Source organism: Myxocyprinus asiaticus, chromosome 3 (genome assembly GCF_019703515.2).
Source record: "Myxocyprinus asiaticus isolate MX2 ecotype Aquarium Trade chromosome 3, UBuf_Myxa_2, whole genome shotgun sequence".
NCBI classification, from domain to species: Eukaryota; Metazoa; Chordata; class Actinopteri; order Cypriniformes; family Catostomidae; genus Myxocyprinus; species Myxocyprinus asiaticus.
In genome coordinates, this window is record NC_059346.1 from 10,138,084 (window position 1) to 10,162,134 (window position 24,051).

The 24,051-nt window shown below is 40.4% G+C and overlaps 1 protein-coding gene across 1 annotated transcript in view; it reads right to left on the reverse strand.

The window, feature by feature from the left end:
• Positions 1-5,013, reverse strand: part of LOC127425275 (histone acetyltransferase KAT6A-like) — a 65,706-nt gene extending 60,693 nt beyond the window's left edge. The window contains exon 1 of the mRNA XM_051671035.1: positions 4,175-5,013. Within this exon, the coding sequence (XP_051526995.1) occupies positions 4,175-4,804 (630 nt within the window). The 5' untranslated portion in view covers positions 4,805-5,013. The remainder of the gene's footprint in view (positions 1-4,174) is intronic.
• Positions 5,014-24,051: the final 19,038 nt, after the last annotated feature.

Here is a 24,051-nt window from a genome sequence, read left to right on the forward strand (position 1 = left end):
CACATTTGCCAACACAGTGCCTATCCCTGCCTCTCCCTTCTTTTTAACAAATAAACCAATTCTGCCTGGTCTTCTCCAACATTTCCAAACACAAAAACAAGCACACCCTCTCATTCACACACGTTCTTTCTTTCTCCCCACCCACCTTACAACCGCCCATCTTGCAGCTGGCAGCCACGGCAGGAAGCAAAGCTCATGTGACCTCTCATTCTTTTTACCGTCTCTCTGGCTTAAGAAAGGCATTGATGAATGACAACTGTAGTATTTTGTGACTCTGTCCAAGACTAACCGTACAGCACAGACAACCTTGGAAAAAATGCTGAAAAGTCATTAACATGCCATCTGAATGCTAACAGTAATAGGAGCTCCCATCTAATAGAAAATATTTCAAAAAATGAACATACACTTCCTTTGAATGCCTTTGACCTAGCCTGCCCTGCCCTGAAAAACACAGTAACTACACATTTTGTCAAAACCATGGTGATGACCAAATTTTGATGACCAAAATTGGGTCTCTTAGACTATGATCTGTCTTGCGTTTTGGCTAAACTATGCTCAGATTCAGAGAAGACAGAAAGACGAAACCAAAATTTATAGAAGAAAAAAAAAATTTCTTTTGAGTAATTTTCAATTTGTTCTACATCTAAACGATCGGATTAGGTACTTCTTGCTAAAAATGCAAGTGGTTATACACACAACTAGCTAACTTTATCTCAGTCAAGAAATCAGCCTGTTAGGAAGTATTAGCAGGCAACTCGGCAGTCATGGAATCTGGCAATCAGGCTCTGTAGCCGCTATGTAGCAGCTAGCTATACGGTTATAATGATAACATTGTGTAGAGAACAAGACAGCACTGACAATGCAATACAGCTATCGACTGAACACAACAACTCTAAAAACTTATCTAAACTGTTTTTTTATGTTCTATTTAGTTCAAAAAATTTTCAAGATCAATAGCGCTGTCACAGGGAATAAAGTGTTTCTTCTTGTGATGTTTATTGGCCATTTTGCCCAGCCATAATTGAATGCCAGTGTTTCTGGACATTTTAGCCAGTTTAAGGCTACAGGTATTTCTGGAATGGTATACTAACTTACTAACAACTGAATACTGCACAGTAAACACCATACTGCCTTCTGTTTTTTTAATAGTATCGTATTTTCTGGCAATAAAGTCGCACCTGACTACAAGTTGCACCTGATCAAAATCAGATTGTTGAGACGAGAAAAAAAAAAAAGCACCGATAAGTCACATCTGTGTATAAGACAAACGTTGTCTCCGGCAGGCATTAGGAACTGGGAGCAGCAGACATCACTTCGGTATGAAACACTGACAAAGAAAATGCAGAATTTATGTGAAACAAACTTGGCTTAATTACGTTTGTAATGTAATATAACATTTAGGATTTGTTTACTTAAATTAAATTATTATTTTTGGTTTCGGTTTTGGCCCAGTGTGTCCAGAATTTTCAGTTTCGGCCAAGAATTTTCATTTCGGTGCATCACTACACTATCACGTATCACATAGCATTTGGGCTTGTTTTAATCAGTATTATCGGCTATCACGTATCACATAGCATTTGGGCTTGTTTTAATCAGGATTATTGGCTTTAAGTAATCGTGTGTAACAGTTTTTCATTTTCTGTTTGCGTTCCATGAAAAAAAAAAATGCGACAAATAAGCCACATCTGTTTATAAAATATGCAGCTCTATACTGTTTACTAGGGTCGTTAGGATATAAAAATTTCAGTAGTTGCTACCAATTAGGGCTGTTGCAGGGGAAATTTACCACCACCGCGGTGGTTAAGGGTAATTACCACCGGGAACAATGTTGTATGGTGGTTGAAGGGCGGGGGAGGTGGTGTGTGCAAATTATGCATTTATTGTGGATCAAACTTTAAAAAGTGTGTCATTGAACACGATGTGGGTTGTGGACGTATTCTTTGATCAGCCAATCAGAAGAATCTTATGTGCTTTCTGGATGTCAATCATTTTGCACGTGTAGCTGATCATTTCGGTTTAAAACCAGCTTGAAATAAAAATGTACCTTATTTTATTAATGCATGTTACTGGTCTTATTGTGAATGATTCATCCATGCATATTTGCTATTTTATAAAAAAAAAACTGACCTCGTAATCTAATCAAAATGTCATAACTTTCTCTTCCGCTGATATGATGGACTCGTGTTTGCTGTGTGCATTTGTGGGCTGGTTACTGATTCATATTTAGATTAGTTAGATCATCTTGGAAAAGTGGGCCGATGAGATCGAGATCGATTCTTAGGGTGCTTTCACACTTGGATCCATTGCTTGGACCAAACCGGAGTTAGTTTCCTCCCCCTCCCACTGCCCGCAATGGTCTGTGTTCACATATTATTTGGGTCCAAACTGCAGTCCAATTACTTCATCAATGTGCGTACAAGCAGCAGCTGTTTAACACTGTAAATAGGTAACAACTCGAAAACCTCACTGTGGGAATTTACCTTTCCCAACAGTTCTCTTTGGATTTACCATGAAAACTTGCCATTCAAAGAACAACACTTGTTTGCCTCCCGCGGAGGCACTGACTGTGCAATGATGTAATGAATATTAGCATTTGTCTGCCGTGAGCCCGCAGATGCGTTGCAAGAGATGTGAAGAATGTGAGCTGCTCTCTGAAGGTGGTGTATTTGGACACATGCAGATAGGAGAAATGCATTATACCATAATAATTGCGCTCGCGAGCCTGCAAATATGAATGCGATCATACCACTTATCTAAAAACGCCCCAATATCGCGAGAGGGCTGCGTGCACTGTTGCTCTCGTACCCTATCATGAACGCGTACAAGAGATCAACGGTCAATGAATATTTTCACTAAATAATACATTCGATTTCAGTTTCTCACCAAACCTTATCATATGCTTACATAATTATGATTCTCATTGAATAATTTATTAGATTTCTGAATTATACTTTTGCGTTCTTTTGAAGCTTGATGAGGTAGTCACCATTAACTACCATTGTATGACATTACTGAGCACATTTTTTCACAATTTCTCCATTTGTGTTAAGAATAAGAAAGTCATTCAGGGTTATAACAACACAGATGTGAGTAAACAATGACTGAATTTTCATTTTTGGGTGAACTATCCCTTTAAGTGTTTCCTATTGCCCAAATTTATGTCATGGGCAAATATGCTCTACTGCCAATAGAAATACTGGCCTCGTATACATGGACACCAGAAAGCCGTTTATTGTGAGAAAGCTGCTTAAGACTCGCAATCATCATATGCGTTTATATGCACTGCGTTATTGGCTTTCTCTTTACCCCCGTATACATGCGGCTCGGTCAGTAAACGGCTTTCTCCACAGAAACGTAATCTACCTGCGACACTTGTGTAAATAAAAAACAAAGCATCAGAGTTAAGACTTCCCTTAACTTTTGGAAGTCCAATCAAATGAGCCCAGAAAGTGGTTGAAAATAACACAGCTGATATTACTTATGGTTCATTCATCACACTAGAAATAGATAAAGTTGAAGCATTGTGGGATACAGTACTCCACACAGTCAGAACGATACGGAGCACTGGTATTTAAATGAATTGGATATTTTTGCGTGATCTGAGCTGAAAAGCATAATCTAAGATACCATTGTTTTTAGATATAACTACTGATTTGAAATATGTTCTTTGATCGTAATCTTGACCATCCGTTTTAAAGATCTCAGTTTTTCCCCATTAAAGCAGATAGGAGCTGTACTTTTATGCCGCTTGTATCCATAGAAAACAGATGTCCAAGAGCATTCCAAAGATAAACGCAGAGTGGAACGACTTTCCTTGAAAGGGCTTTGATGCACTACAGTAAGCTCAGTCTTTTACTGCTCATTCTGGGAAATGTAGTTGGTCATCCCGGTATTCTATGCTTACAAAAAATTTCCACACTGTGCACCCTCAAACTGCAGAATAAGCAATAGTATGTTAGTATACTATTTAGAACATAGCCAAAGACTAACTACTTTTTGCTTACTGAAAAGTTGACAGCCTATCCTGAAAACAGAAGTGAAATGTGTAAAAAACAGATCATCAGAAAAGAGAAACTGAAAGTTTGCTGGGACTGGGAGCACTACACGCACACACAAACAGAACTCCACCCTAAAGAACTGTGATTCAACTCATAATAAAAGTTCATGATCTCACCCGATCCTGTTCGTGGGGCAGCAGACGCACTGGTGGCAGAGAATCCAGAGATACACACCCAGTCCCATCATTATGAGAACTTCTGCTAACCAAACGGAAGAGCGGGCCTAGCTTTACCACCCGTCCATGAGCGACGGCCCTCTTCAGGGCCAGCCGGAGCTGCTGGTGGAAAAGGCCTGGCCCCATAGAGCCACTGCCAGACAGAAAACCCGCAACATCAGCCTGGCATTTCAGAAAGCGTTCAATGCTCTTTAAAGAAGAACCGCCAGGCTCGTGAAGCCCTTCCAGAGAGCGCTTGATTAGTTTGTTCCAGTCCAGATTAGGTTTTTTGGTGGAGCTGGAGGTGCTGGAACTCCCTCCACCTCCTCCCACCCTGGGCTTCGGGAACGCCAAACGTCCAGGGTTATCGGGGTCCTTGTAAGAGTTAAGCCCTTTGTTTGACACCTTGAGTATAGAGCCATCTTTAACACTGAGCTCAAGGTGCTCCAGGACCGTCTTGCGGTCAAGCCCATGTGACATTGACACAGCATTGCAGATGCGCTCTTCAGACGGCCGTTGCTTTTGCTTTTTCACCTTTTTGATGGCTTCCAAAATCCAGGTCGTATACAACGGGTTGGCCAGCTTCACCATGGTTGCTGCGATACCGTTGGGCCACAGCCCAACACACTCTTACAACCGTTAGGAAGCACCCAGTGGCCTCAGCCCTGGTGCTGCCTTATCCTCCACCTCCTCCTCTTTGTTTTTCGTCTAGGAGGCTATCCTTTGTCCCGGGGTGGTGCAGAAAGGCTCTCTGTGCCTAAGCAGAAGCTGTTAGAGAGGGAGCCGATCACCATAGCATAGGCTCCCTAAACCCCCCCCCACCCCCCCCACCCCCCACCCCCCCAGTCAACCAACCTAAAACAGATCCCCTTATCCCAGTAACCCTTCTCCTTGAAGGGTGGACACACCAAAGCAAAGGAGGAAGGTATGCAACAGGCAGACACAGCAATTACTCCAAGAGAAAACAAAATTGCAAAACACTGTTTCCATATAGGCCAGCTGAAAAGAGCCTTGGGTGTCTTATTTTCTGCCTGTCTCAAAAACAGTGAGTCAGGTAGAATCCTTAGTTCCAGTGCTTAGTGTTATCCGTTTAGATGGAGCATCTTTGTGAAAAATTAAATGGAATTGCTTTGGGGACTTAAGCAGATGGATATCCTTTTCTTCCGCTGGGGAAATAAAAGCTTCAAGTGTGAGAATATCATTCAATAGTCCAGTCCTTCGTCTCAGCTCCTCCTAGCTCAGCTGGGAAGGGTGGTCCACAACAGATTCCTCAGTCCAGGAAGCAATGCAGGCTCAAAATCTGTTTACTATACCTTCTTTAGAAGCTCCTGCAACATGCACACAAAGACAAAAAGATAAGAGTAAGAATCAAAGTAATAAACACCATACAACCAATAAATAAATATGTAGCAATGGTGAAGCAAAAAATAAAATTGCAAAAGACAAAGAAAAGTTAAAGGCAGATGTCACAAACCCTTCAATAAATGACAACACATCAATGAGCGTCTACTGCACAACAGCAGTGAACTAGAACTTTACACTGTGCTTCAGAAAAGTGTGACAAGAGCAAGCAAATTTTAAGTTCTGCATTTAGACAACATACAATCAAACAGGCTTCAGTTTAAGTACAAGCTAAAGTAAATACTACCTAGTAACAACCATGCAGACATTCTAAACAAAATCAAAACAATATGCCACCACAAGACACCCCATGAAAAGCTTAACAGTTCTAAACATTTAAAAAACCTTATTGCGTTTATAACAATACATGATTATTCCGAATAGCCTTATGCTAAGAATGACTGACGCATCATTAATAAAGTTATAAGATTGAGATAAAACAAAAACACTGTTTATATGCAACCCTGTCTTAAAAAAAAAAATCAAAACATAATAAAATGTCTATTTTGTAATGCAATGTCTTTTATTACTTTAAAATTGACCTAATGCAATTTCACACCTTATAGTATATATAGACACTTATAGTGGGATATTATTTTGAAATTAGGGGTTTATCAAACTGTGGTACAAGAAAAGCTAGCCAAAAATGTCAACACAAGGCTAGTAGTAAACAAACATATCAACCTACAACCAAAACACAGTTAGCTATCTGTTGCAGCAACAGGACTTGAACTGGAAAATGTAAACAATATTAGGCTACAAACAGTAGTTTGAATGCTTTAACGCTTGTAAATATTTGCATTAAGGGTCATTGTGGGTATGATTTGGCTTTCCACACAATGTAAACTGAAAAGAGGATGTTGTAAGCTCCCACACGATCCAAAACACAAGCAACGTGCAGCTGAGGAAGAGGACAATGTTGCCTCCATACCGCTCCGTCCCGCTGTTCTCAAACCAGCGCCTGCGATTTAAACACTTAATACTTGACGAATATTTTTCACAGTTTGTTCCAACCTGATATTATGTTAAGAAACAGCGCGTCCTAACGAAACGCACAATGCCCCGTAACCACTGACTACCGCTGCTAGCGCGCTTCAGCCGTTAAAACAGAATGCCAAGATTCCTTCCTTCCCTCCATCCCTCCCTCCCTCCCCTCCCGCCAACGTTTGACACGGCGCGCGGCCCCAATCTCTGCCACGGATAAGCACTAGAAAAAAATCCGCACGCGGGATGTTCGACTGCTCAGTAGCGCTCCTTCCAGCATTTCATTCCCATCTTACTGTTAACCATCATCCCTAGCTAACCGGACAGCCTGCGGTAGTGGCGGAGGAGACGCGGCCCGCCGAGGGAAGTAGTTAGGCCTCGGCTAGCTCGCTCACTCCCCCCGATTCCCTCCCCCCTCATTCCCTCTACCTACCTTCTCCTTCCCTGAAAGACAGAAGCACGTTCAGTCCAGCTCGGACTAACAAGCATTTTAAACCTAGCATCTGATTATGAACTACTCACCGGAATCTCGGGTCGAGTGGTCGAGGAGAATGTGCCAGAATGCGCTCGAAACACAGACATCAACAAGCCCGAGAAATGCAGCCAGAGACCAGTGGCTCCAGAGCTGACGCCATCTTTGAGTGAAACAGGAGCTTTGCGGGTGGGGGAGGGGGGAAACAGTCGGCGCTAGGGAGCGTCTGCATCGTGCGAATCAGAGTCGGAGAGGGATGGGAAAAGAAAGGGACTGCAGCGGGAGGAGAGAGAGAGAGAGAGAGAGAGAGACAGACAGAGAGAGAGAGAGAGAGAGGTGGGTGTGTGTGGGGGGGATACGGCTGCACATCTGAAGGGCGAATGTCCGTTGCTTGTGCGTGAAATGGAAGAAAGGGACAGATGGTAAAGCGGAAAAGAAGAAAAGGTGCGCTCTCTAGCACGTAGCGATGTGGCACGCTTAGGGAACGTCTGGATTTTGTTGTCGCGACTTGGTAGCGGTTGGAGAAATCAAAGCAATGGAGTGTGGTTTTAATGTTAGAAGGTATTTTAAGATCAAAGACAGCCCCTATCCACATCTCCCATCGTTGTTCAGCATTGCATTGCAGCCATTCTGCTGTTTTCGTGTAAGCTATGAACCACTGGATGATGCCTGTTTTTATTTGAAATTATAATGCAATTGAAAATTAATAATAATAATAATAATAATAATAATAATTTATATATATATATATATATATATATATATGAGCGCAAAAGCCAGTAGATTTATGACAAAGCATAATAAACAATGCCTGCTCTCTCTCTCTCACTACTAGAGAGGATTATGTAAATTTCCCGCAGTGCTGTATGAGCCAGTGATGACAGGTGACCCGCACACCTTCTCCTTCAGTGTTCCACACGAGGGAGGCAGCGGAGATGTTTTCAATTTAACACCCACTCGGGAAATGTGAATCCGTTGCTATAGTGCCATCAGTAGTCACTAATAGAATATTTATGATATGATGTAGTTGTATTGTAATTGCTGTAATACTTGAGCTGCGTGAATACATTAATATTATGAATTCAATTATATGCATCCTTATATCATTACTATCATTACCTTACTATTGAGGACATGCTCTAAAATAAAGGAAATTTTTTTTTTCTTTTGAGAAAGGAAAACATTAATGACAATAAGGAAAGATTAGCCTATAATAATTATTTTAAAATAGTTTCAATTATGTAATATTGACATTTTATTTGCACTTTTATTTGCAATTTTTTTTTCATTATTTATTTAATTTGCACATCCCAATAACTATTTTGTGACTTGTGTGTTCATTTGTTATTAAATGGAGCATCATATAGCTAATCAAAGCCATTTCTGTTAAAGTAGTTGGGTTTACCTTGTGTTTTAAATGTGAAACAAGCCCAATATACCCAAATCCTTTCATTTCCTTATCTACTTTTAGACTACATGGTAGCAAAAGGGATCAAGTTAACTGTAGTCATACTTTACAACATCACAGTGGATCACCTGTAGCTCACCTGTAAGATACTCATCCAGAAACCTTTAAATGTAAAATAAGATATTTTTACACAACAGAAGTTAGGAATGTTGCAGTCATTTCTGTCATTTCATGGACATCTGTACACATATGTTATAATGAGGAAGGAAAATACTGGAAGGGAACTGAATTGGCTCTTAGAAACAGCTTTGTGTGGTCAAATGAAATCAAGCTTTTTTGTTAAGAAGTAATTGCTCACCAGTTGGATTCATTTAAAGCTCATCCAGCCTCCAGCAACAATTAGAGAAAGATCACAATTAGCCATTGGTGATCATTTTTAACAGCAGCAGTCTTTTAAAAATAAATTAAATTACTAGCAGTGCCTAGAGATATCACAGAAAAAAAAAAAGCCAAAGCAAGCATTTAAAGGAATAGTTCACCCAAAAATGAAAATTATCTTGTTATTGTTACTCACCCTAATGCCATCCCAGGTGTGTATGACTTTCTTTCTTCTGCAGAACACAAAGATTTTTAGAAGAATATCTCAGCTCTGTAGGTCCATTTAATGCAAGTGAATGGTGACCAGAACTTTGATGCTCCAACAAGCACATAAAGGCAATATAAAAGTTATCCATATGACTCTAATGGTTAAATCCAGATCTTCATAAGCGAAATGATAGGTGTGAAACTGATCTATATTAAAGTCATCTTTTACTATAAATATCCACTTTCATTTCACTTCCACATTCTTTTGTTTTTGGTGATTCACATATCACAACCTACTGGGCAGGGAGAAGAATTTGTAGTGAAAAAGGACTTAAATATTGACCTGTTTCTCACCCACATCTATCATATCACTTCTGAAGACATGCATTTTACATCTGAAGTCGTATGGATTACTTTTATGCTGCCTTTATATGCTTTTTGGAGTTATGGCCACCATTCACTTGCATTGTATGGACCTACAGAGCTGAGATATTCTTCTAAAATCGTAGTTTGTCTTCAGCAGAAAAAAGAAAGTCATACACATCTGGGTGAGTAAATGATGAGTGAATTTTCTTTTCTGGGTGAACTATTCCTTTAACAAATCATTAAATACTCCCTCCTTCCCTTTTCTTTCTTTCTTCCTTTTTTCTTTCTTTCTTTCTTTCTTTCTTTCTTTCTAGTACAGCTCTCAAAAAGCCTATGTTATCAGAGAAGATGCTCTTAAGAATACAGATAGTTGCATGAGGAAGAAGTCCGGATTTTGCCTGCCTTTTCTCTTTTCTTTGCCTCTATCTCCTATCTATAGCTGTTGGGAAGATAGCTTTGCTATTTTTATTACCCTATAAGATCTTAGGTTGTTTACATGTTGCTAAATGAGAGTTTACTGGCAAGATGAAAATGAGGAAGGGACCCAATTGGCTTTGTGAGCTTTGAACTTCCCAAAAGGAAGTTCAGAGTGTGATAACTCTTCAACATACTTCTCACATGGAACCAGATTTGTTTAAATGAAAAGGTCATATAGAAATATGGTAAGGTCTCAAAGAATGTAACATGGCAGTTCGACAAAAATACATATTTCTGACATTTCCCTTGCGATCTCCAAACTTATTCTGTTTCAGATAATACTAATAATAGTCAAATAACTAATTTTTCTTATTTTAAGCAAATTGCAAATATTAAACATCCCCTTTACCAAGTTTATTTCAATATAGTATGTTTGACTAATATAATTCTACTGATTTAATAAATATCTATTTCACATGGTGTAACTACTGGGATTGTTATGAAGGTACAGTGTTTGCTTTTTCATCTGAAATGCTTTCAATAAATAATAAATAAATAAAAAAATAAGGACATTTTTTTGAATTCTTGCCGCTTTGTGTGCTAGTGTTACTCAAGAGTTGTTATAACTCATTCAGAGTACCATTATACCAGATTAAAGACAGAAAAATGTTGACTTTGGTTTTGCCTTAGCATTTGTTTGAAACTTTTATCACAATTGTGTGTCTGCTTATATTTGGCAATATATTTATAGGTGTGCCAAAGTGCTGTTAATCACATAACCAACAAACTAATAAAACATGTTTAGCCATTGCTTCGATTATAGAGGTTTCTGTGTGCTGTTCGTCTCTAGAGTAATCTTTGCTCATTCTGATATTCTGTTTGCATTGTGACAGATAATGTAGATGCTTAGCTTGTCACATGAAATTACTTCTCAGTTTTGTCCTTTAAGTATTTGAACTAATCCTAAAAACAGTATTTAAAGTCCTTTCACTATTTGTACTAATGTTGGTGAAATGTGTGAAAACAACATCATGTCAACATTCTCAAGCATGCATGGAGGGGGTGGTGGGCTGTCCTGTTCTTGACTGCTACCAGTACTGTCACTATAGAAACACATACATATAAAAATAAATAAAGCTGTACTATGAGGAGGTAGAAAAGGCATCTGACAGGACTTTTATAACACTATGTGGGCGAGCTGTAGTTGAACTGCAGCACAGACACTTACAAAGATCATCACAGCATAATTAAAAAATGTAGTTAAACATTTGAGCAAATCTCTTTGATAAACAAGAAGTGTTAACTACGATCAAAGCTTGTTTATATGGTAAATAAAGAAGAACATGCACACACTATTTAGCAGAAATAAAAAGAGCAGCATAACAGTTTCTGCTGTATGAATGCAATTAGTATTAAAATGTATTATTCAATAACATTTATGATTTATTTATTTATTATTATTTTATTTTTGTACCTTTTTGAATTCATACACTGAAAAACTGCAAGTCCAGTTCCAGTTATGGAACCTTCCTCTCACCTCTGCCATTGTGTACTTTGTGTATAAAACAGCACCAGAATTTAGCTGTCCCTGCACTAATGCTAAATTGCTAATTTGGTACTAGAAAATCCCGTGCCATTATGTCAAACACAGTTGAAAGCTATTTTGTTTGTTAAATGAAGCTTAACATTGTCTTTGTGTTTGTTTTTGAGTTGCCACAGTATGCAATAGACTGGCATTTCTTAAGGTCAATATTAGATCAAAAATGGCAAAAAAGAAACAGCTTTCTCTAGAAATTCATCAGTCAGTCAATGTTTTGAGGAATGAAGGCTATACAATGCTTGAAACTGTCAAACAATGGAAGATTTCATACAAAGGTGTACACAACAGTCTTCAAAGACAAAGGGCAACTGGCTCTAACAAGTACAGAAAGAGATGTGGAAGGCCAGATGTACAACTAAACAAGAGGATAAGTATATAAGAGTCTCTAGCCTCAAATGTCATCAGCTGACAGCTTCATTGAATTCTACCCGCTTAACACCAGTTTCATGTACAACAGTAAAGAGAAGACTCAGGGGTGCAGGCCTTATGGGAAGAATTAAAAAGCCACTTTTGAAACAGAAATATTAAAAGAAAAGTTTAGAGTGGGCAAAAAAACACAAACATTGGACAACAGATAATTGGAAAAGAGTGTTATGGATCTTAAACCCATTGAGCTTTTGTGGGATCAGCTAGACTGTAAGGTGCATGAGAAGTGCCCGACAAGCCACATCTATGGCGAGTGCTACAGGAATCGTGGGGTGAAATGTCACCTGAGTATCTGGACAAACTGACAGCTAGAATGCCAATGATCTGCAAAGCTGTCATTGCTGCACCTGGAGGATTTTTTTGATGAGAACACTTTGAAGTAGTTTAAGAAGTTCTGAAAAAAAAAAATACAAAAAAAAAATAATTGTAATAGTAATATTTCATGTTATTAATGTCCTGTGATCAGCTGAATGCCACTTTGGTGAATAAAAGTTCCAATTTCTTTCCATAAGAGCAAAATCATTATTCCAAACTTTTGGCCGCCACTATGTATATATAGTAGTATATATTGGCTGGTGTGGTGTTTAAAGTCAACATGAAACAGCATTTGCAAACCTATTTTACTATCGTAATGTGAAACAGAATATCCAATGAGAAAAAATTTAGGGTGGGACTTTTGTCCATTGGGAATTGATTGGTAATCATAAAAAAAAAGGGCATTCCATATCAGAACTAAGACCTTGAGGGTGCCTTTGAACCGGGATGTGGAGGCTGAAGGACAAGTGAGATGCCCTGAGACCATCTCAACGTATACTAATACTCGTGCTTCTTTTTCAAATGAATTGTTTTTGCTCTTATTGCTGTAAACTACATTAAATTAACATTAAAGGGGTAGTTCACCCAAAATTTCTTTCTTCTGCAGAACACAAACGAAGATTTTTAAAAGAATATCTCAGCTCTGTAGGTCCATATGATGCAAGTGAATGGTGACCAAAAATTTGAAGCTCCAAAAAACACATAAAGGTAGCATAACAGTAATCTATATGACTCCAGTGGTTTAATCCATGTCTTCTTAAATTATATAAATGGAGTTCTAAACAAAGGTTTGGGAGGAGCTTGTCAAGCTAGTCCTGTCAATCATAATGCAAGCACATACATAAGCAGCCGCTTACCTCACTCCCGTGACGATTCTTCCGGTATCCCTCCACCACCCCTACTCCTCCTTTATTATTAACCTTAACTAAATTTAATTAAGCAGTCCTGAAGGGTGGGGAACTTAGAGCTCGAGCGGAACCACATTCTCAAGCCCCTTATGCTCGAGCCCCTCCTTTATGGACAGCAAGACAAATTTGTTTACTGTTAACAATCTGCTTACCATTTGTACTTCAGGAGCTATGTGGACATGCAAACTCATGAATCGATTTTGGGTGAGAACAGAACTAAATGTAGCTCCTTTTTCACTGTACATCTTGCCATTGTAGTGGCTTGTAGTTATATTTTGGTCTGTTCTCACCCAGAACCGACTGGATTGCTTCAGAAGACATGGATTAAAACACTGTAGTCTTATGGATAACTTTTATGCTGCTTTTATGTGATTTATGGAGCTTCAAAGTTTTGGTCACCATTCACTTGCATTGTATGGACCTACAGAGCTGAGATGTTCTTCTAAAATTCTTTGTTTGCGTTCTGCAGAAGAAAGAAAGTCATACACATCTGGGATGGCATCTGGAGAGAATTTTCATTTTTGGGTGAACTATTCCTTTAACTGACATAAAATTATTGCAAGCTACAGTTGCTAAGCTTTTTGAAATTGCTTTGCCTATAAAAGTAGTCTAAAAAAGCTATTTGGCTTTTGACTAACATTAACCAATAGCCTTAACGGCTTTTGGATGTTACTTGAAAATGAAAGTTTATTAAAGGCAGAGCAAGTTATTACATTTTGATGAAAGATTATGAATGCAAACAAACAAACTACTATTATATTCAAATAAAGTAGAAAGTAACTGTATGATTTTATTTTAATTAGTGTAGCTGATTATAACTTCACAACAACTTTCATAACATTAAGTTAACCTGCATTTAATCATAACAACCCTGTTGTTGAGCACCTGAAATAACCCTCCTTCAGTTTAAGCAGTGTTTAAGCTCCCCCGCCCTCCATTTGGCAAATCGGACCACTCTTCCATTCTGCTTCTGCCTGCTTACAGGCAGAAACTGAAACAGGAAGCACCCACCCTCAGAACGATCCAGTGCTGGTCGGACCAATCAGACTCTACGCTACAAGACTGTTTTGATGACGCGGACTGGGAGATGTTCCGGTCCGCCTCTGATGACGTCATCGAGCTTTACGCTGATAGCGTAACGTGTTTCATCAGAAAGTGCGCGGAGGACGTCGTTCCGACCAGAACAATACGGATCTACCCGAACCAGAAACCTTGGATTAATAGTGATGTTCACGCAGCACTTGATGCGCAAACCTCCGCTTTTAATACCGGGAATGCGGAGGAGCATAAACAAGCCAGTTATGCCCTCTGAAAAACAGAACAGCAAAACGTCAGTACAGGAACAAGATTGAAGGACAGTTCAACACCACCAACTCTAGAAGCATGTGGCAGGGAATTAATATCATCACAGACTTTAAAGGGAATAAAAACTCCGCCGTGAACACCGCTGCCTCTCTCCCGGATGAGCTAAATAATTTTTATGCTCGTTTCGAGGGAAATAACACCGCCCTCGCGGAGAGAGCTCTCGCGGCCGAAGCTACAGAGGTTAGTTCACTCTCCGTCTCTGTAGCGGATGTAACCCGATCCTTCCGACGGGTGAATATCCACAAAGCCGCGGGTCCAGACGGCATTCCGGGCCGCGTCATCAGAGCGTGCGTGAACCAACTGGCTGGTGTTTTTTTGGACATTTTCAACCTTTCCCTCTCTTTGTCTGTAGTCCCCACATGCTTTAAAATGTCCACCATTGTGCCTGTTCCAAAGCAATCCAAAATCACTTGTTTAAATGACTGGCGTCCTGTTGCTCTGACCCCCATCATCAGCAAATGCTTTGAGAGACTAATCAGAGATTACATCTGCTCTGTGCTGCCTCCATCACTGGACCCATTGCAGTTTGCTTACCGCAACAACAGCTCCACTGATGATGCCATTGCATCTACAATACACACTGCTCTCTCCCACCTGGAAAAAAAAAGAACACTTATGTGAGAATGTTGTTTGTAGACTACAGCTCAGCATTCAACACCATAGTGCCCTCCAAGCTTGATGAGAAACTTGATGAGCTTAAAATTTCTCGCTGTGCAGCTGGATCCTGGACTTCCTGTCAAGCAGACACCAGGTGGTTAGAATAGGCAGCAACATCTCCTCATCACTGACCCTCAACACTGGAGCCCGCAGGGCTGTGTTCTCAGCCCACTCCTGTATTCCCTGTACAAACATGACTGTGTGGTAACACACAGCTCCAATGCCATCATGGAGTTTGCTGATGATACGACGGTGGTAGGTCTGATCACTGACAATGATGAAACAGCCTACAGAGAGGAGGTGCACACTCTGACACACTGGTGTCAGGAGCACAACCTCTCCCTAAACGTCAGTAAGACAAAGAGCTTGTGGTGGACTTCAGGAGAAGAGATAGAAAACACAGTCCCATCACCATCAATGGAGCACCAGTGGAGAGAGTCAGCAGCTTCAAGTTCCTGGGTGTCCACATCACTGAGGAACTCACATGGTCTATCCACACTGAAGTCGTTGTGAAGAAGGCTCATCAGCGTCTCTTCTTCCTGAGATGGCTGAGGAAGTTTGGAATGAACCGCCACATCCTCACACGGTTCTACACCTGCACTGTAGAGAGCATCCTGACTGGCTGCATCTCTGCCTGGTACGGCAACAGCACAGCCCACAACTGCAAAGCACTGCAATGGGTGGTGTGAACTGCCAGACACATCATCGGAGGTGAGCTTCCCTCCTTCCACGACATATATACCAGGCGGTGTGAGAAAAAAGCTTGGAGGATCATCAGAGACTCCAGCCACCCGGGCCATAGGCTGTTCTCACTGTTACAATCAGGCAGGCGGTATCGCAGCATCAGGACCCACACCAGTCGACTTCATGATAGTTTCTTCCCCCAAGCAATCAGACTTTTGAACTCTTGATCTCCCATGATCAAAATACATCAGCAATGCACTTTATTACTCTTACTCTTATATCTCACACCGGACTGTCATAAATTATATTATTATTATGTTATATTCTCTCTTAACAACACACTGGCAACTTACTATCAACCAACAGCCTGAATGTCAATACAGTACAATACAACCTACTGTACATTTTATATATACTATATATACTTTTTTATTGTATAATGTGTATTCTATATTGTGTGTATTGTATACTGTACATTGTATGTTATTATTTGTATATTGTGTTATGTGTAATTATGTGTATATTAGATTTTAAATTGTGTTGTAAATCTGATGTTTATTGTAAATTGTCTCATCACTGTCACGACTACTCTGTTGCTTGGAACTGCACCCAAGAATTTTACACAATATTGCACTTGTGTATATGGTTGTGTGACAATAAAAGTTTTTGATTTGATTTTGTTTTCTCCCAACTGAAGTCAACTCATGTCTACAGTAGGTCAGACATTGACATTGAGAGAGAAAGAGATTCTGTAGAAGGGAGTTGGGGTGGATGATGACAGTTATGTCATCCGTGGAACCAGTCATTACTGTTTTTGTCCGTGTGAACCAGCCAGCTTCCTGCTCCAGTCCAGTCCCACACCAGTGCTCTCTATTTCTCCATAAAACACACTTCTCCCATCCTGGAATGGACTGATGCATACAACGGAAATTTCCTGAAAGACCAGGTCCCCCACCCACTTTAACCTACCTACTGTTGTTTCACATTTAATGCTAATAGGGATGTCCTGATTCAGATACTTGTATCAGATATCAGGTCCGATATCTCGCTCACGTACGTGTAATCGTTCTCGGAAAAATTTGCTCTGATACCAAGAACCAATAGGTACCGTCTGACATACAAATGTCATTGTGTAAACATTCAGCACGCAAATTAAAATTGCTATATATCATAGTGTGATTATTAAACCGCAAAGGCTGCGATTTAATTCAATAAATATAGTCTTCATGTGCTGCGCACTTCAAAGTGAATGTGTGAAGCCGGCTACTCATACACTGAAAACACCACATCAGGAGCATCACTCTTGTGTGTAGTAAATGACAGAGAGCAGAGCGCACTTTCACCTTGAAGCTTTCAGCACATACAGACTACATATTTATTTAATTAAATCACAGATTATTGTGGTTTAATAATCACACTAGAGGTGTAAAGCTGTCATCCAAAACGTACAGTACAAACTGAAAGGGCTTCATTCGGTTTTCCACCAAAATAAAAGCTAAATTTAAATGAAAAAACAATTATGACAAAAAATATATCACTGCTGTGTAGTTATGTATTGCTCTCTGTGGTTATAAAAATAAAATTGTTATTATATTCAAGTCAAATCTCACATCTGTGATGCTCTGCTGTGCAGCACTTTCTTTGACAAAAAGAACTCCAATGTTGTATTTAGATTGTGCTGTGAGGATCTGTGTAAAAGTACATCATATGATAAATGTTTTTTTTTTTTTAAATGCAAGGTTTTGTTGTAAATACATTTTTCTATTTTCGTTTTATTAAAGTTTAAATAAATTTAATTAGACACCCTTTTGATGATAAAATTGAATTAAACTGTCATATGGAATTCAGAAAAAATAAAACAGACAACAGAATTTGTGATGGAATAAAACAGAATTTGGAAAATAATGAAATAAAGCGGATAAACATCAACAACATGAAATCAACATTGACCCTATTCACTGTCTGAATACACAATCCTGGTCTTACTGTATTGTATATCTATATACAATATTGTGCTGTGCATATTGTACAAAATGCATATACTGTACATATAATGTTATTGCAAAGAAAAAAATTATTATAATATTTCTTAACTAGCTCCACCTCTGAAATGACTTTTAATTTTGGCTGACTTCATCTTGGCTGCATGGGTGGGGAAAATATAAGCACTTGGTCCACCACCATGCCAAACAGTTCACGACTGGAGTCATGTGAATTACTTTGATACTGCCTAAATATGCTTTTTGGACCATCAAAAATTGGTGTCCATTCACTTGCACTGGATGAAGCTAAAAACCTGTGATACTTTCCTAAAAATCTTAATTCCTGTTCTGATGAAGAAAGAAGGTCATATACATCTTGGATGGCCAGAGGGTGAGTAAATGATCAGCAATTTTATTTCATTTTTGGGCGAACTATTCCTTTAAGCAAGGTTCGTTACGGTACAATTACAAAACATTCCCGGCCATGGATTTTCAAAACATAGGATGACAGGTGAGTACTCATTCATATTTCTGAATAAAGCGCTACATGATTTGTTAAGGTTAGGTTTAGGAGTAGGTTAGGGTTAGGTTATTGTTTCATTGACCATTCAGGTAGTGCATTACTGAATCGTCCAATCAGGTATCACTTTCATCTCTACAATCAGCTGCAAACCTGCTTTCAGGTCTGGGTCTATTCTGGTATGGACATTTCAAATTATCCATCAAACAGTCACATCTACATATTTTTCCTTAAAAAAACGAATATTCTCTTTCATTCAGAAATACAGTACATCACATTACGGATGTAAAATGAGTTGCAAATGCCACTCATGTTTACTTTAAACACTGATCTTGTCCACCAGTTCAAAATGGGCTCTTGAAACTGAAGTCTGGCCTATATAGTGCTTGAACCTCCTCTACCTTTCTTTCTAGTCAACTGAAATACATCTACCTCATCCAAACCTCAAGTTTTTTTCAGCTGAAAGCCCCTACAAGCAGAGAGCAATTTCACCAAGATCTCACCTGTTTTTCCTTTTCAATCCCTCAAGAGCGCAGAAGTGCTCTACTGATTCAGTCATGAGTGTACTTCGGTCGGCCTGTAGTAGTGACTGTTTGTGCAGTAACTGTTGAACATTTTGAATGAAATGTTGTACACAGTGATTTTCAGGGGTACTTGCTAGGGACAATATCACTATTAGTATTGCTAATACTTAGGGTTAAGGATTTGAACAGACCCATAACCATAAGTATTAAACTTTGATGTGAAATATACACCATTTGTGCTATGGACATGAATGATCCCTCAAATTGTGTGGCTTGTTGAGGAGAGGTGTGTATTTCTTTTCTAAGAGATCTGACTATGACATTGCCTGGTGAACAATGAAATGGGAAACAATCTAGGGATCAGAATGTTATAAAGACTTGGGTGTGGGCTCTTTTGATTTGGGCCAGTAAGGAATCACAAAGCAACCTCCCAGAAAATCCTAGCAACCATGCAGAACACCCTAGAAACTGTACAACAACACACTAAAAACCACTAAAAACATCTAGCAACCATATCTCAACACACTAACAACCACTAAGTGTCACAGACTGGCCTGACTGTGCCTCCTCTGACTGTCAATTTGTCTTGTCTGAGTGTTTTCCTGTGTTGGTTTTGTCTCTCTCTCCCTCTTGTGTTTTGCAGGTGCCACGTGGAGAACTCCAGCTCCGTTACCCAGACAACAGCTCGTTCTCCAATTATCCCATCATCGGTGGCACCTACTCCCTGTCAACCCACTCCCTTCTTAAGCACCCCTCGTGTTGAGTCCTGTGTTGAATCGTTTGTAGTTCATGCTGCCAAATGTTTGTCTCTAGTCAGTTAGTTACTGTTCCTGTTTCTGTTATTAACTTCAGTTGGTTGCTGGTTTATTTGAGTTTTTCAAGTTTATCAATCTGTTTCTGTTTTTCCCCCTTGCAGGTGTTTTGGTTTTTACTCATTGTTATTGTAAATAAAGCCCATATCCTTGCCTCCCTGCGTTTGGGTCCTGCCTTGCTCTCTTAGTCATGACAGAACAATTCAACCAAAAATGGATCCAGCAGAGGCAATGGGCATTTTTCCAGCCCGAAAGGAACCGGTCTCTCAAAGTACCACCCAGCTCAACTACACCATGGCCATCTCCCAGAACGGCCGTGGTTTTGGTGTCTACGCTATGGAGCTGGTCAGTAAGCCCCACAGGTGGTGCTTTGATGTGACCCAGTTAAAACAGCTCTTCCTTTCGGGCTTCCACTGAGGTGCTAAGCAAGATTTTTTGCAGTGGTGGAGATCACGCTTCAGAGACTGAACTCCAGAGCTCGCTACTTACCGCCAGGAGATGGTGGGGCACATTACTGACCACCAGGAGGTGGAGAAGACCACTTGTGACCGCCAGAAGGCAGCAGGGCCAGCGCTCACGGCCACGGAGGCCGTTCCCCTGCTGCTGCCAGCACTCATGGCCATGGAGGCTGTTCCCAGCCGCTGCAAGTGCTCACAGCCACAGAGGCTGTTTCCCAGCCACTGCCAGTACTCACGGCCACGAAGACCATTCCCCAGTTGCTGCCAGCACCTCCGGTCCAGTTCCCTGTGGCCGCTGCACAGTTTGTCCAATTCCCTTGTGGCCGCTCGGCCTGGCCCAATCCTTTCCCCAGCGGCCATCGACCAGTCTGTCCGGTCCTCTGTGGCCACCCTGCTTGATCTCGTCCAATTCCCAGCTGCTGCCGCCCAGTCTTCTGACCCCTGTCCAGTGGCCGCTGCCCAGACTTCTGACCCCTGTCCTTTGACCACCACCCATTCTGACCAGTCCCCTGTGGCCATCGATGTAGCCATCCTCAAACCTGACCAGTCCCCTGTGGCCATCGATGTGGCCATCTTCAAGCCTGACCAGTCCCCTGTGGCCATCGATTGGCTGTTCCTAGGCCTGTCCAGTTCCCTGTGGTCATCGACGATTCAGTCCAGTCCCCTGTGGCCACCATCTGGACTGTCCAGTCACCAGTGGCCACTTTCCAGTCTACCCAGCTTCCTGCAGCTGCCAAAGACTAGCTTGTTCTGCCCCCTGCAGAAGCCACAGACCTCATCCCTGCTCCGAGACTGCCTGACCTCAGGCCTCCTTCCTTGCCACCAGACCCAGTCGCATTCCTGAGGCCTCCGCCCTGGCCATCTGAGCCTGTTCCCTTCCTCAGGCCTTCTCCCTGGCCACCAGACCTTGCTCCTTCCCTCAAATTTCCACCCTGGTCAGCTGACCCTGTGTCTGTCCTGAGACCTTCTTCCAGGCTGCCAGACCTCGCCCCCTTCCTCAGGCCTTCTCCCTGGCCACCCGACCTTGCTCCTTCCCTCAGAATTCTTCCCTGGTAGGCTGTCCCTTTGTCTGTCCTGAAGCCTCCTCCCAGGCCACCAGACCCTGCCCCCTTCCTCAGGCCAGCAGACCTGCCCATTTTCTAAAACCCCTTCCTGGTCTGCCTGACCTCGCCCCTAACTTAGAGCCACCCTTATGGTTTCCCCCACACTCCCCACTGTGGATGGTACCTTCTGTGCCTCCATCTAGCCCTAGTCTGTGTGTATGTCGGTGGTGTTTGGTCTTGTCGTCTGTTTGATATTCCACTTTTTGGACACCAGGTGGCATCCCTTTGAGGGGGTATTGTCAAGATCCTGTCACTTTGTCAGTCATGTTTATTGTGGTGACAGGATCCTGACACCCATGTTCCGTATTTGTGTTGAGCGCATGGCTCAGTGTTTATCTCCTGGCCATGTGCTCTATCTGTCTTTGTTTTTGTCTCTGTGTGGGCACACGGCTTCGAGTTTGGTTTCCTTTCAAAGATGTCCTTATTAGTGGTGCTCCCTAAAGCAATAATCATATTTCTTTTGCTTTTACTTTGGTAAAAAACTTTGGTAACTCACACCGCACCATTTTAAATGAAACCTCAAAGTGTTACTTTTGCTATCTGCTAATACTTTTCTAAGGGGTCAGTATGATTTTCACCTGTTGAACGATAAGATGGGTAAACAAATCCAATAGATTTACATTGAAGGAGGGACCACAGCCAATAAGCAACCTTCTAGTAAGTACCCAGAGTACCCTAGCAACTGCATCGCAATACACTAAAAAAACAATCAGAAAACCTCAGCAACTTCATAGCAATGCCTTGGCAGCCATCAACAACACTGTATTGTGCAAGCACCATATACAGTACATTAATTTCAGAAAATTTAAGTCTAGTTAGAAATGACTGTGGTTTGATTTGTCTTTATTCCTCCAGGCTGAAACTAACTGTATTTGTTTAGAGTATTTACGACTGGACATAAAATGTCAGAGAAATATAGCATTTTTTCGTTTGTTAGTGTGTAACAGCCAGATTCATGTGACACCATAACTGGTTTATGCTACGCTCTCAGCTGTGGCTCTCTGAAATAAGACCCTGCCAGTCTAATGAGACTAATCACTATGGAATTGAAGTTTAGAGTCACTGAGAAGTGTCTTTAATTCAATAGTACAAATCCAAATATGATCATATCCTGACAGCAATAGCTGAAATGCATTACTACTGATTGTAGTTATTTATCATTCCTCTCTATGAGTAAACAAAAAGCCGTAAATACGCAGGCACTGTCTCAAATTAAATCAAATCAGCTTCCACATCACACAGAAACTGAATTACTCAGTTATTGGATTATGTCCAGTTTCCAGGGTGCACAGAGTTAGCTTTTTCCTTCATTATAGGAAAATCTATCCTAAAGCAATAAACCAGACGCTTAAGTGTTGCTTAAGGAATATTCTGGGTTCAATACAAGTTAAGCTCAGTCGATGCATTTGTGGCATAATATTGATTACTGCAAAAATTATTAATTTCGACTTGTACCCCCTTTTAGTAAAAATCTGGGTTACAGTGAAGCACTTACAATGAAAGTGAATGAGGGCCAATCAGTAAACATTAAATACTCACTTTTTTAAAAGTACAGCCACAAGACATAGACTATATGTGTTTACATGATTTTAGTGTAATAAAATCACTTACCATTTCTGTGTAAATTTATATCCAATTTTACAACTTGGTTGCCAACCTTAAAACGACCGTTAAAAATGGTGATTTAAAAAACTTTACAGTTCAAATGATACATGAGTTTTAAGAGAACAATTATTGCAAGTGCATTTATAAAATTATAAGGTTTACATTTCTGTCTTCAAACCCTCCAAAAATTGGCCCCATTCACTTCCATTGTAAGTGGCTCAATGTAACCTCAATTTTTGCTTTTTTAAATAACGGAGAGATGAGTCTAAATTATTTTTTGTAGTGCTCAACATCATGCCACAAAAGCTGTCGACTGAGCTAAACTTGTATTGAACCCGGAGTATTCCTTTAAGACCTAAATTGAATTTCTTGTCAAACATGACTTGGTGTCAGCAAAGGGCCTTAACAACTAGATCACAGCCAAATCACCACCAATATTCAGAATAGTAGACGATTAACAATTTTCTTCAATTAAAAGTTCTTAAACTTTCACATTTGGTTACATGCTTAAGACAGCGGAAATGCTCTATATGTGTTGGAGGCATGGTGCTTGTGTTTGATATGCAGGTTCATGCATCACATTATTGCATTAATATTGCATAATTATTTGAAAAGTAACATGTTAAATCCCTTATGAATAGATTTTGCCCCACTTGCGGTGTAGACAGCTTATATATTGGGAGCAATCTAGTTTTGTCACATTGTGTCAACATGATCACACAGGAAATCGACATGTTGCTGAAAGTGTTACGGCAAAAGTTCCTGCACCCTGAAATCAACCCCATACTGCCGAATTATTAACAAACGCCAAATTACACTGCCTGGCCAAAAACAAAGTTGCCGTTTGGATTTAAATAAGCAGATACTTAAGAGCCTATGATTGGATCATTATTGCAGTGATTATATGTTTCAGCAGGCAATAATTCTTTTAACCCTAACTGATGCAGTGTGAAGCTTCTCATTTCTTAACCATGTCGGAAGACGTATCCCGCCATTGTGGAAAAGATGTTACTGTGTTTCAGAAGGGGCAAATTATTGGCCTGCATCAAGCAAAGAAAACAACTAAGGAGATTGCTGAAATCACTGGAATTGGGTTAAGAACTGTCCAATGTATTATTAAAATCTGGAAGGATAGTGGTGAACCGTCAGCATCGCGGAAAGTAATGTGGTCAGAAAAAACTCTTGAATGATTGTGATCGGAGATCACTAAAATGCTTGAAGTCACATCATAAAAAATCAACAGTAG